The sequence below is a fragment of the Micropterus salmoides genome, unplaced genomic scaffold, assembly GCF_014851395.1.
Source record: "Micropterus salmoides isolate LMB-PRFRI ecotype aquatic unplaced genomic scaffold, ASM1485139v1 Ms_hic_scaffold_17, whole genome shotgun sequence".
Taxonomy (NCBI): Eukaryota; Metazoa; Chordata; class Actinopteri; order Centrarchiformes; family Centrarchidae; genus Micropterus; species Micropterus salmoides.
In genome coordinates, this window is record NW_024040817.1 from 30,969,744 (window position 1) to 30,984,789 (window position 15,046).

At 41.6% G+C, this 15,046-nt stretch overlaps 1 protein-coding gene across 1 annotated transcript in view; it reads right to left on the minus strand.

Moving 5' to 3' along the window:
* Positions 1-8,534: 8,534 nt before the first annotated feature.
* The window catches only part of col28a1a (collagen, type XXVIII, alpha 1a), a gene marked incomplete at its 5' end in the record, with an annotated part of 48,202 nt that continues 41,690 nt past the window's right edge, over positions 8,535-15,046 (minus strand). Inside the window, 2 exons of the mRNA XM_038724294.1 lie at positions 8,535-10,120; positions 12,931-13,246. Of these exons, the coding sequence (XP_038580222.1) occupies positions 9,948-10,120; positions 12,931-13,246 (489 nt within the window). The remainder of the gene's footprint in view (positions 10,121-12,930; positions 13,247-15,046) is intronic.

Below are 15,046 nucleotides of genomic sequence, written 5' to 3' on the forward strand. Positions count from 1 at the left end.
CACCTATGGGTGTATTTGTGGCGCTGTTACACTCATTATTGAAAAATCTGTCTCTCCATTTCTTTTTTAAAAGTCATTAATCAGCCGTTATAAACGCAGACACCAATTTAGATGCAATTAGCTCAATCACATTCTGTATAAACTAAAGGCATTACCAACAAATTATACTCACGTGTACTCACTTTTGTGAGATACTGTAAATCAATACAGAGGTGACAATTGGTGCAAGAATTTACTTTTTTTCATTATTCATTCAGCAGACACATACACAAAACTGACTAGACTGACTAAAAGTCGTGGTTTATAGCAGTGGTTAACAAAAATATCCATAACTAAGTGGAACAGGATCCTTTAAAACCATGGGGCCTCCCAAGATGTAAGCTTGGTGTGAACAGGATATCTGCTGCTGCACGGGAATAATATGCTACTGCCTCATGACCCTTTTTCAAAAATGTCTTTGTGACACCAGATTATCCACACAAGGGGGAGCCACAGAGGATGAACCAAATATCTGTATCAGCAGATGCAAATTAACTCAAGATATGATTTTGTGGGTTATCAAATTGTTATTTTATATTTTCAAATTATCTAACTGTTCCCTCATCATACAGATCACCTCAAACCTGTAGCCTGTTTCAGGTCTTTGTCAATACATAGCTTAGGATTTAGCCAAATTCCTGCATGTGAGTGAAGATGAGGGGCTGATCTTGTGAATCTGAGCGACCATTTTTGGTAAGGGTAATTTAGCTATGATGAGGTGAACTAAATAAAGCACTCTCCAAGACAAACCAGGGTGGGGCTCTCTCTGGGGTAAAAACAATGTGCGATGTGTTTGAAACTAAATGCTAGATTCTAAAACCTGAGGTTTGGGATTCCCAGCCCACTGTGATCCACTGGCCTCTGCAGTGTCTGTAATTTTAGTTTTAGGCATTTATTATTCCATAGAAAAATGTCAGTATTACTAAGTTCTGTCAAAAAAGTCTGTCTGTTAAAAGTATGTCTGATGTTATCCAATTCACCTTATATCTAGAAAATTTCGAGAAAACTGTCAACTGTTCTAAACAGAGAGGGCATAGATTGAATGTGATACACACAGACCAACACATCAGGAGACAGCTTCATGTTGGAAATTCCCACTTCAACATTACAGTAATATGTTATCAGCTTGACATTGAACTAATCCATGTCAATACAAGTGAATTGATCTTCCACTGTGTCATTGACCTGCATCGTTATGATGTTTTATTGAATATTATGCAGGTCACGTAACTTACAGCGACTGAGACCAGTGGAAGAGCAAAACTGAACTGTTGCACAGTAACCTTCTCCACTGTGCTGTACCGTGTTTCACTTTCAGACAGCTTCTGGCTGATGTATAGAACTGTGCAGTTGACTCCCCGCACCTGCTGGGACTGGACATCCCCTAACCCTCTGTTCGAAGCATCTGTCCGGTTCCCCTTTCCCGTCTGCAGTGTTGGGCAACCTCGTGTCACTGCTGAGCACAGCACACATATCCTATGTCACTACCAGTCGTGAATGCTCCTCTGCAAACTCCCCCACTATCCTAGTAAACCTTGGCCAATCTGTACCCAAAATCACGGGATTCGCCAGCCGGTAGCTAACCGCAGCCTTACAATGTTTTCAACCTCAACCATAAGTGGGCACTGGCGGTGGAAGTGAACGGTGGCCGACCCTTCGCTCTTTGCGAGGTCTGCGGGATGGTGGCAACGCACCCACTCCGACATACCATCTGGGAGCCCATCCATAAACTGCTGGAGCACAAATAGCCCACATCCGGCCCTCTTCAGTGGATTCCCTCACCTGTAGCCACCTAGTTGCTGTGTACCTCAGCTGCTGTGCATACACAAAGGGATGGCTGACAGGCCCAGCTTGGTGTTCCGGAACTGGCGGAGATCATCTTCCCAGGAGAAGCCCATTTGGTCCAGCCCTTCCTTCCTTATTGTTCAAAAAGCTGCACCGTGCAGCAGATGACAGACTGAGCGCCGTCACCTGAGCATCTCCCACCAGTAATGGAAGCAGGCGCACAAACTCTCACTCCATTGCTGGCCAGCCGCATGCCATCGCCATGGCCATCAAACATGTCCAAGAAGGACTGTGGGTCATCCTTCTGCTGTCATCCTCTGCAGGGTGAAACTTGAAAGCACTGGAGACAGAACCCTGGCCTGGTGTCGCCTGCCATCTGACTCAGCCTCTGTGCCAGCATCTGTACCAGCATTGTTACTGGCAACTGTTGTAGAGGTGGTTGTGGGTCCAACATCCAACAGTGCTGTCTTTTCCCAGTGTGTGTGTGGCAGCCTGGCAAAAGTCATCTGAGGTCCAGCATGCTACTGCATTTAGAGGGAGAGCATAATTAGTCAATGCTCAGCCACTGTGACAATTAGCTCTTCCTGGCTCTGCTCACTTGAGCAAACTGCCCCACCTCTCCCTAGTGCATCTGAATGCAAACCATGGCCACCTCCACAGTTACGAAGTAAACAACGATGTGTGCTAACCCCTGCCTCTGCCTTGCGTCAATCTAGGCTAACTAGTATAAACAAACCGTTCAATATTTGCTTCATACCCTTACATAATTTTGGCTAAAATCAACACTTTGACATAACACCAGTGGAACAGTGCTTAAGTAATGTGGAAAGCCAAACAACAAAGTTATAGTATTTTGCACTGGATAACGTTAGCAACTGGTTGGCATTAGTTGGCAAGCTCATGTTATCTAACTCTAGCCAACTAAAGCACAAAATCACAATATATTTCACATACTGAAGGGCTGCAGCACGTTTACACAACATTAGAGTTGTTTTTTATCCTTACGTGGAGTTTGTGTTAGTGTCTGTGTTGCACTGGAAGCCGTTTGTTTTTTGTGTGTGATAAGGAAGTCCATGTCGTTAGCTGCAGTGTCATCGCTGTTTAGTGCAGAGTCAGTAGACAAGGCAAGAGGCTCCACAGCATGCATGCAAGTCACAGCCAAGGGATTTCCAGGAAAATCGGACCCGGAGTCTTCACATAGGAATAGGCATACTGCCCTTTAGAGGTAACAGAAAAACCTGGCAAGTGGATTGTTTTTGTGTGAGGTTACAGTCCTATTCACACACAGGTGATAAAAAAGTTATTTATTTCATTAAAAAAACTAACTGTAGCCCATTTAGGCATGTGACATGTTGGATTACATGTCATATATGATAAAAGCTTTAAAAGCATCCCAAGCGACTTCTTTTGATGGTGTAAAATGCAGGTTATCTGAGTTCTCAAAGATTAAAGTTAGGGTACATCAAGATTTACATCAAGAGTAGAATTGAATCTCCATCAGGGTGATTTTTGTGATTTGCTAAAGGGAATTATATTATAAATGTTTCAATGTAGTTCGATATAGTGGAGGAGATCACAGGAGTCGACACCAAAATAAAATCTGTTCTAGAGAAACTACTGTACTATGAGGTGGAGAATAAAATCTATCCTTGCTAGATGGGTTGTTTGCGTGCCATATATCTGCCAACCCATACATTTTATACATAACAACACATATTTATACGTAACCAAGTCCTGTACTGGTCAGATGTGTTTCCAGTTTTTGGTGTAAGTTGTCCGATTCGTTATCCAGAGCTTCAATGGTGAAATGGATCTGTCTCACCTTCTCATTCAGAAGCTGGCGTTGTGCTTTCTCTAGGATTATATCGGCTCTGTGTCCTTTCACCGCGTAAATGTAGGCTGTTGGGTATGATTTTGTGTTGTCGGCATCTCAGGTTAAAGCTTGGTTTCTGTAGTCTGCAATTTTCCTGGCTATCCATTCAGGGAGTAGTTTCTGTGATTCCTGGCCTAATAGATGCGTCTCCTGCAGGAAATCAGGGAACAATATCTTGCATTTGCTGAAGAGGCTTTTCAGTGAAGATTTTGGAGTAGTCAGTAAACCCCATTATATTATGCCCGTTCCAGGTAACCTTCCCCTTTACGCGCAGCATCAACAATGTGTTCCACAATGTGCAAACCCAGTAACTCCCATCAGCTGTTAGCTGTAAACACACTGGAGGAGTAGTGTTGTGGTATGGCTGTGTTAATGATATGGCACAACGTCACTGCACTGTAATAACGTTAGGCTTTATTAAATGCCACATAATTAACAAAAAGCTATTTAACACCAAGACCAAAACTTCTGGATGCAAGTATGTTTAAATACTTTTAGTATGACTATAAATCCCAATCTAAAACTCATTCAGTATAAAACTCTCCACAGAACACACTATACAGGACAAAGGATGTTCAGAATGGGTCTTATGCAGTCAAACATGAACTGCTCAGGTAACATCTCTGATAGTTACATGCATGCTGTGTTGCTATGCGCACCTGTCCAAATGTTCTGGCAGAGACTGATAAGTGAAGACCTATCAATTTGGCTAAGGTACACCTTCCCAGTTTCCCCTCACTCTGCGTGCTGGGGGGCGTAGGCCCCCTGATGTGGGGGCATGCTGACATGTTGGCCGTCGGCCTGCTCATGTCTAGGTGGGTGGCGTGTCGGTTGGCCTGGGGTGGGGCTGCTACCGCTGCCACCTGCCGGCTGTCCCATGGCGAGGGCATGCTGTTGTTCCAGATGCGCACAGCCGATGTTGTCGCACTGCTTATTGGCCTGCTCCATTTGTGGTGGCTGTCTGGGGGGTTGGGGCCCTCGTCCAGGGTCTGGGCAGAGCTTGGGCTGGCATCTGGTTGGGCTGGGGAGCTGTCACCCCTGGTTCTCCCCATGCTCTCTGCCATTCTCAGCATTGCTGTGCTGGGCCTACAGCCATGCTACTGCCTCTGTCAGTGTGTACTTTGGCATAGTGCTTTGAGCTAAATACTAACATCAGCATGCTAATAATAATAATCAATTATTTAGCTGACACAAAAGTGACTTACAATTGCTACATATGTCATAGGTCTCACTTCTCTGGAGCAACTAGTGGAAAAAAACACATTGTTGGGAATCAAACTCAGGTCTCCCAAAGCAAAGGCATGTTATCCACTGCTCCATCACCACCCCTTGCTAAACATGTTCACAATGACAATATTATGCTGATGTTTAGCAGGTTTATTGTCCACCATCTTGTTGTGAATGTTAGCATTTGAATTTCTTATCTTGTACAATTTATCCTCAGGGGGACATGAATGTGTGCATAAAATTTCATAACAATCTATCCAATAGTTGTTGGCACATATCACTCAAAAATACACAAATATGAACCTCATGGTGGCACTACAGGTTGAGTCCACAAAATCAGTGGGATACATTATAAAGTGATATCTTGAGTGAGATCAACCAGTTAGAAGACAGTTTATGACATGGGGTAATTAATGTTCAACTCTCCTGGTGCAGCTCGACAAGTAATGTCGTGTAAAAAATTCAAGACTTGAACTTTTACCAACATTTTTATTATCAACAAAAACAGACACCAATTAGAATACAAAAGTTCCACCGGAGTGTGTCAGAGATCGGTGCAAAATAGAGCCCCATTCTGTTACCAGAACAGAGACCCGAGCTGACATGAAAACCATGTAACGACTGACTTTCACCTCCTTTTATAGCTCTGTTTCTTGGCTTCACATCATCTCTTGGCTTTCTTTCCTACTGCACCTGGATCTGGGAAAGTCCCAGAAAGTCCCTGACTGCGCTGCTCCTCCTCTCTGTGTCCTTTGCATGCCCTCCGCTGATCATACTATTTCATCCATAACCTGACTTTGTGGAATAAACTGGTGTTGTTTGTAATACAACTTTCACAAAATCTGCCTCTGCATTTTCCTTTGCAGGTGTTTTTGATGCAGCCTTGCTATCTTACTGTGCTCCCTCACTCTGCTCCCAAAGCACACATGCTTGCTCACACACACACATGTGCTACTGCTGAGCCTGGGCAGAAAGGAGAACACACACTCAGAACTATAGAGTTTTAACACTGTGATCCTAACTTTACACTATAAAATAACACTTTAAATGATGAAAATGTAGACCACCATTGCTCTAGTAATTAATGATTGCAATTTAGGCTATAATGCTCTAAAATTATTCACAACATAATGTCAAAGTAATGTCACTGCAGCCCAAGCACATGAGCCAACTTCGATCTCTTATTGAGTCTACAAATAATTTTCCTTTCACAATGCCTACTTCGTAAAGACTCAGTATTTTGGTTTGGGAGATTTCTCAGTTTTCTTGAGATCTTAAGTTAGTTTATGTCATTATCTAGAAATAACAAATGTTGTTTTCCCAAGATAACCAAATAATTTCTTAGGGCTTCCGTACACACCAACATAGGTTTACTTACTTTTTAATGTACTAACTCCAGACTTGGAGGCTTATTAGAAAGTGAGTGATAAATGTTTCATGGCAGGGCTGTGACACTGACAGTAAACTCACTGTAACCCAATGTCAGAGTAGTGATTTGCCATGAGGTTGCCATGGTAACGACTTGTCAATCATAGATAATCCCGCCCTGAAGCATACTCTGCTTTATGGTCCTAAACTCAGTGTGAAACTGTTCACTGAGGTAATAAATCAGCTGAGAAGTACGGTCTCCTATCTGAACTCTGTGAAGCATTTATGTGGGCTCTAATCTTAGCTGCTGTTAATTTGCATTTTCTGAGTCTGGTAACTCTAATGAATCCTCTGCAGGAGAGGTAACTCTTACATAGAACATGGAACTATGGATTGCTTTTGGGGGAGCTCAGTTTTTTTCCCGTGACGGGGAGGAGAGGCACCAACTGTGATTCTTACTGCTGAATCATTAATAGCTGCAAGCATGTAGGCCTGGGGCTGACTGTTAAAGTATCAGGCATGTTTGTCCTATTATAATAATAATGATAATTTTTATTATCATATGTAGCCATTTTGCTACAATTACGCTTCACACAACAGCTGCGGCTGTGTTTGCAACCTGACCTTTCTTTTCTCCATGAGAGGGGAGAATTTAGAAAGTTGCATGGCGCTGGGGGAACCCCAGCTGCAGTATTAGGGCTACATGGAAAATGCATAATATTCATCCAGCCAGAGGGAACGATCACGAACCGTTCACAGCGTGTTGGTCGTACTAGCAGCACAACCCGTACTGGAGAGGGAGTGGGCTGGACCAGGGACAGGAGATCGTGGAGCGACTGGCCCACTGCGTACAGTCAGGTGATAGTTCCCTCTGGCTGGATGAAGTCTGACGCTCTGTATAATCCATGATGACAGAGAAATATAGAGATTAATGGCAATAAAGCAAGATGTGAATATTTTGATCTTTGAGTTCAGCTCATGATGACTGGGGGCAAAAACAAAAATGTAGCGTATTTATAATTTTGTTCAGTATAATATATTGAATTCTCTCTGTAATGTAATGTTATAACTTTAGAAGCTTTTCAGGTTTAAAGATGTATTGATTCCCTCCATCTACTCAAGTATTCCTGCCAAGATCTTTAACTGTGTTCATGATGATTTGGGCTGAGAGTGGGTCTGTTTTACTAAGCTTTCACTTATGTCACTGTGTGTAATAAGAAAAACAGAAAAAGGCTCACATTTTACAAACGTGTATTGTACATCAAGAAGGATACGTTTCTCTGGGAAAACATCTGTGTACTTTCTGTGTTGAAGTTGCTGACAAAAGCTTCATGTGTAGATTGACAGCGACAACAGTAAATCATATCAACATTGTGACAAATAGGGTTTATATGGAGGTGGGATCTTTAAAAATATGGGATAACAGCCAATGGACATTTATGTTTTGAGTATAAAGTTTATGCTTGGGTACCTGCTTCTTCAGACAAAGCAGCAGTTTCTTGTATACTCGCCATCAACATTATGCACATTGTACTGTGCACATAGTATGTGCTTTGGCTGTTGTCTCACTGACACTACCTTGCATTGCAGGAACCCAGCACTGTAGCTTTGTCCAAATTAAGCACATTATGCAAAAGAATATTTACTTAATTTTGCATGATATGAGTACATGTTGTTCAGTATATTGATGGCAGCGTGCTGCGTGTTGCAAAACAGTAAAACAACTTGCTCTGTCTACCAGCAACTCTCCAGGAAGTTAGCTCCCAGCCAAGAGATAGTCTGGCACATAAAACCCAATAACACTTATTAACTTATCTGTTTTAACATTTCAGTTTTTGTGTGGCTGCTGGTTGTAGCTAACATATACAGTGGCCCGCCTACTAATCTAACTCTGGACAAGAAAGTAAATAGGTGCAATGTGTGTCCCAAAATGTTGATCTGTTGCTTTACGATTTGGAGAGTTCTTGTGGAACCATGAATTTACCCCCATAATGACAACATCTACAGTTCGCCTCTGTCAGGACCCTGCCTTTCTTTCACTTTGTACCACTCTAATGTTAAATAGTCTAGTCTAGTGTAATCTGTTTGTGCTTTAGATCAGCAGAACTACATGTGCCGGCTGTGTGTAGTTGATGGTAAATGTCATATCTCTGTGTTGATCTTTTGAAAAAGTTTATTGAAATCAATCTTTAGATGGCAATTTTAAGAAATTAAATTTTTTATTGAAAAAAGTTATGGAATAACCTTGTTCTACTAGTTTTACTATCCTTCTGGTACGTTTATGGTGTTAAACAATAAACAATATATTTTACAGTAAAGTGTGTCTCTTTACATACAACACTCAACATAGAGTGGGTTAATAGATTCTGTTAAGCTGAACTAAAACAACTAGAGCTTAAGAAATGAACACTGAGGTGGGGAAATATCATAGACATGTTACGAATACACACTGTGTGTAGTTATCAAGATGTCCTTAAAGGCACTGCTGCTCTGTGGACAACTCTTAAAGAAACACCTACAAACAGTGACCCACAATAACAAAACATTCAATTATACACGTATACATGTTGTATAAAATACATCTGTAACAGGAAATACAGTACAGTTGACTATATTGACATTGTAGGTGTGAGTGCCTCAATTCTGATACAACACAGTACTGTTGTCAAGATATAATTGAACTGACCAGATGTAGACATTATTCAGAAATTGGTTGCCAAAAACATGTAAATACTGTAAATGTCTGTATAGTATAGTCTTTGTGCTAGCGGTTACTGAGTTTCATCAAGTGTCAAATTTGATATTAAGTCAATTAAATCTTTAAAACTACCAATAAAACAGTATGACCACTGTTAGTGGTCTGGGGGAAATCTGATGATAAGAATGTTTTAATGATGAGACAAAATCCTGAATAATAGAATATAATAGAAAAAAATGATATCATTTTCAAAAGTGTACAGGTGCAGATTGGTTCATCTCACATCATATTAGAGTAAGTACTCAGGGTAGTTAGAAAGGTGAATGTGACGGCTTGCAATCAAGACCTCTTTCACATGAACGTGCTTAGAGCTGGAATGGAAAGATCAGATTTAACTGAGCCAGTTGATAACCAGCTTTGTGTTACTGGTTCACCCAGAATCGCCAATGTTGGGTTCAGTGAAGACAGGTAAACCAAAGAGACCAAGCTGGACTTGCTTTGTGACACATGCCCCTGGTTTTCCAGAGTAAGCCTGGAGAACAACTATCCAACAATAAAAGGAAAAGTGAAAATAAAATGATTTGCATTTGGGGTGCAAAGTTGAACCAGTCTTTTGATGCTTCTGTCAGTTGGTATTGGTTTTTAGTGGTTACACACCCCATAGCAGATATAAGTAGTTGTCCAAAATGATCAGACAGCTAGTACATGTGCAGCAGTTCAGAATTGAGCAGGACCACCTACAGTGTGAACGTAGCCTGAGAGACAGGGAGGAGGTCCAGGTCTACTCTCCATCATGTCCTTCACCTGCAGCAGTTTACAGAGTGTGACCACAGCAGCAGCTGCTGGCCTGAACTCTGGTTAAACAGTAAAGCGTGCGTCATTAGTCCATTCTTTTCCTCAGTGACGCTGATAGAGCGTGTTGGCTTTGCATACACCCTTTTCTCCAAACACAGTCTGTTATGTGTAGACGCAGGAATTCCTGCAGTTAGCTTCAGTCTCAAAGTTGTTTGCATTGCCCTGACAGCCTCCATACCAGAACTGTGCGCAGGCATTGGCCTCGGGGTCATAGTACCACTTGACTACGTACTGTCGACAGGGACCTGGGTCCAGAGGCTGACTGCACCCTTCATCTGAAAGGACAAAAAGGGTGCAATGAGTGAATTGTTAGGCTTGGATTAAATAAATTACTGCGTTTGACTATTTCAACATGTGGCAGGTCATTTGTTTAACCTGCGTTGTGCTGATACTAGCATGGACAAAAAAACTAACACCATCTAACATCTGGCTTTTGTCTTCAGTGGGAAAGGGTGCAATTTGTGACTCTGCAGTAGTACAGGTATGGATCAGCTCCAGCTCTGATTGGCGGTGATGGAAACATGACACCCAGACGGACATGATCATTTTTGCCCCATTTTGGCGCGACTCATCCATATTTATGTAGTATTAGCATGCTAGGCTAACTCTTTCACAAACAAAGTAAACACACGCAGTTTACCCAGATAAAGTTCAAACAGAGACATCTGACAACCTGGTTTCCATTTGCAAATCATCAAACCATTTACATTTACTCATTTGGCAGACGCTTTTATCCAAAGCGACTTACATTTGAGGAACAACATACAATAATTAACAGAGCATAAAATACAGCACAAGATCTACAACTGACAATACATATTAATAAAAGCAGCAATAAATACTAGTAAGCGCTAATGGCACATATCGCATCAATGGGGTAAATACCTTGGGAAAGAAGTTAGAGTTAACAAAAAAGTGCAATCAATACAAGATAACTGTAGGGGGATAGAAGAAGAAGAGCACAGGAAGTGCATGTTAGAGGTTAGGAGTTAGAGGTGTTATAAGAGGAAGTGTTCTCAGAAGAGATGAGTTTTCAAGAGCTTCTTGAAGTTAGAGAGGGACGCCCCTGCTCTGATGGCGTCTGGTATCTCGTTCCGCCATCGTGGTGTCACAGATGCGAACACCCGGGACTGGGACTGCTTTGTGTGAAGGGACAGCAGAGCCAGGCGGCGTTCGTTGGAGGAGCGTAGTGGCCGAGAAGGAACGTAAGTTTGTATTATGGAGTTTAGGTAGATGGGTGCAGACCCAGTAGTCACTCTGTATGCAGCATTAGTGACTTGATTCTGATTCTGGAGGCCACGGGGAGCCAGTGGAGGACACTGAGTAATGGAGTGACATGAGTCCTTTTGGGCTGATCAAAAACCAGACGCGTTGCTGCATTCTGAACCATTTGTAAGGGTTTCACCGCACAAGCTGGGAGACCTGCTAAGAGGGCATTGCAATAGTCGAGGTGAGAGATAACCATGGCCTGTACCAGAAGCTGGGTGGCGTACTGAGTGAGGTAGGGCCTGATTTTCCTTATGTTGTATAGAGCAAAGCATGACCGTGAGACAGCAGCAACATGGTCTGAAAAGTACAGCTGGTCATCAATCATGACACCCACGTTTCTCACCACCCTGGTTGGAGTGATGGTTGAGGAGTCAATTTGTAGTTTGATGTTATGGTGGATAGATTGCTTGGCTGGAATGACCAAGAGTTCAGTCTTAGACAGGTTAAGTTGGCAAGCCTTCATCCATGCAGATATGTCCAAGAGACAGTCCGTGATCCAGCACGAGACGGTGGGATCTTCTGGCGGGAAGGTAGGTAGAGTTGTTCCACTGTGTATTGTGTATTGTTCCACTCAATTGGTCAACAAGTGTGATATGCAGAAATAATGAAACATGTATTGTTGCTTTTTGAAGGATGATGTTGCTGCCCGTGTTGTAGTTGTCTCTCTGTCTGGGACTTGAGTGCTTTTTGGATCTGATCTAATTATTCTTGGGTTCCTTTTGCATTGGGTCTCTTTTTGGGGGAAAAATATTTTATGCGTGTCAGATTTGGGTACGGATCTGTTTTAAGTCCAAAGTGCTGGATCTGTGAAGACCATGACTTTGCTACATTTTAAATGGCCAGTAAAAATATGGTAGGCTATCTAATAATAATGAAATTATATTAATAATTATTTGTGTTAATCATTTAAAGATTAAAATTATTAAAAGTGTTTCCTTACAGCAGTTAATTGCTTTTCCAACCCTATTGGCTAGATGTCATATCATATTAACACTCTTCCCCTGCTTCCTACAACAGCTGGCGTAAATACATTCTTTTCGTATTAAATTTGAAAAGACAAGAGTTTCCTTCACAGAGTCTCATGTATCTTCTTTATCAAAAGTTGACAAAGACTGTACAAGTCCGCTGCCTAATTTGATTTTATACCTACCTGGCTTTGCCCGTTTAAAACTAATTAAAACATGCGTAAACTTAGAATACATGCATCTATACGTTCATGCATTAACACACAGCTGCTGGTTGCTGTCAAAAAATTTTTTTTTTTTAAACACAGAAGTGTTTCAATTTGCATTACAGAAAGAATTACTTCAGATTCTTTACTTAAAGTGAAAGTTAAAAGTTGCAATACCACACTATAAAAGTACTCCATTTCAAGTTAAAGCCCTGCATTGATATTTTTACAGACCTGGAAACAAAATGCTAACTTAGAAGTATTTTTTTTTAAAAGTATTTATGTCTCCTTTGAGCGTTATATGATGATCATAATTGATGCAATAATAATGCTTTTATTTTATAACAATGCTTTATATTTTATAAACTGAGGGTATGTTTCATGTGTAAAATCTGGATCTGAAAAGTATGTATAACTATAGCTGTCAGATAAAGGAAGTGGAGGTATTTAAATTCCAAAAGGGTAAGCATGTTTTGTTTTGAATGGTGTGTTTGGTTGCTAATTAGTAAGTTAATAACAAGTTGATTATTTGAGAATGGTTGGCAGCAAGATTTATTAATAAAAACAAACACAAGATGTGACAAACAACAACTCAAGATCATCTTTTTGGCTTTGGTACAGCAAGCAATCAAGTGTCATTCAAACCATCAGTGGTATTCATCAGATGTTGTTTTTCTTGTTTACCTGGCACCGAAGAGTCTGTCAGGGATGGTGGAGGGCGGCTCATAGGAGCCTGTTTGCTCTCTGCCTCATACAGCCAGTCAGGTGGAATCTGAGGACCCACCATGGAGGTCACACCAGGGCCCTGCTGCCCCCTGCCACCAGGAGAGGCAAATGTGATGTCTGGCAGCTCGTTCCAAGGCTCCACAAACAGTTTAGTATAAACCGGGTTCTTGTGGGCCCGACGTGACTCCTGGGACTGTGGAGTCGGGGCTGTTACTGTTTCCACTGGGAGTTCAATCTGGGAAATAAAGAAGTTCAAATCAGACACACTTATAGTTCAAGCTGTCACAGTCATGAGTTAACTGTGTGTCTTAGCATAACTTGTATAGCACGCGGGTGATGTTTGTGTTGGTAAAGCAGTTGTCTGGTTGTTGGTCGTTTTGGAGAGCGGAAGTCGGCAGGTGGACGTGGTGGAGCAAGGAGGAGTTGTACGGTTTGGAGGGCAATTCAAATTACTTTTCTGACACACTAACCTTACATGGTGACTGGTATTTGACATCTCAACTTGGCATGCCCTGTGAGAGCTAGGATTGTGATCTGTTAGAAGCAGCAGATAGGTCTCCCCGACAGGGGAGGGCCATGCCGCTGAAAGGGAAGCTAAGTGAAGGAGGGGGGAGTAATGATGAAAATCCCAGGCAAACTGAAAAAAAAGATGGGACAATGGGACTAACACCAACAATGGGAGTGGGAGTGACGATTCCCAAAGCATGAGGAAAATGTCAAGGTTTGAAGAGGAGGGTGGATTTAAGCTAAAGTTAAAGTTAAATTTAAAGTAAATAAGAGTGACAAGGCCTTAAATCCTCTCAGAATGGGAAAAGTTCTAAAACTTAAAATGATGATGAATGGAAATATACTTGTTTTCTGCGGAAATGATACTCAGAGGTCGAATGCCCTTAAAGTTCGCCATCTGCTCAACAGGCCTATAGAATGTTTCATACCAGATCAAGCTAAAAACAGGAAGGAGCGATATACGTAAGCCCTGAGATAGCAGAGAGTGCCATCTTGAAGAATTCAAAGGGAGCTGAGATTGAAGCAGTACGGAGATTCAAAGAATCTGGCATTGCTGTGCTGTTAACATTCAAGCAAGATATTGTGCCAACAAGAGTCAGTCTCTGGTCTCTAACTGAATGTTAGAGGCCAGTCCAGAAGATCTGACGTTATTAAAGTGGTGGTGGATGCTGCAGAGAGATTTCTGAAAGAGGTATATCTGGGTCCTGAAGAGCTGCACAAGTATATGAGGCAGAAACTGCAAGTTTATGAAAGAGGGAGGGGAAAAGGAAAGAACACAGATAAAAGTGAGGAGTGTACTGGGGAAAGAAGCATGGAAGTAAATTATGATAGTTAAATTGCTGATATTTTACATCTTATAATGGAATGCACGGAGTTTGGTGGCTAATGGGGAGGAATTTAAGAGATTTGTAGAATATTTACCACAGGTGATTTGTATTCAAGAAACTTGCCTTAAACAATGCTTAGATTTTGTGATTCCTGGATACAAAAGTGTCAGATATGATAAAAACGGAAAATCTGGGGGAGGGTGTGCAACATTTATAAGGTCAGATGTACAATACCAGAAAGTAGAAATCAAGTCTAATCTAGATCTATATCTTTGGGGACAGCACAGGTGGATTAACATAGTAAACCTTTATAATCCAATGTTTACAAATAAATTTAAATGAGTTGGAGAGGGTTATGAAACAAATAGGGACCCCAGTCATTTGGGTGGAGGATTTTAACTCCCACAACCCTCCTTGGGGTAGTAGAATAAAGAATACTAATGTTAACACTACAGAGGAATTTATGGACAGGTGGAGATTAGTTTGTTTAAATGATGGCCCACCAACTAGATTCGATATTAGAACAGTAAATGTACTGTTGTAATAGACTTAGCATTAGCATCCAGTGGAATAGCAAGGGTTGGAGAGTGGGATTTTTTGGACAGATATACAATAAAAGTGAGAACAGGGCAGCCAAAAAGTCTTTAATGATTTTTTTCTGAAAGGTGTAATGTCACATGTTGGGGTGGAAGGGAATGAGG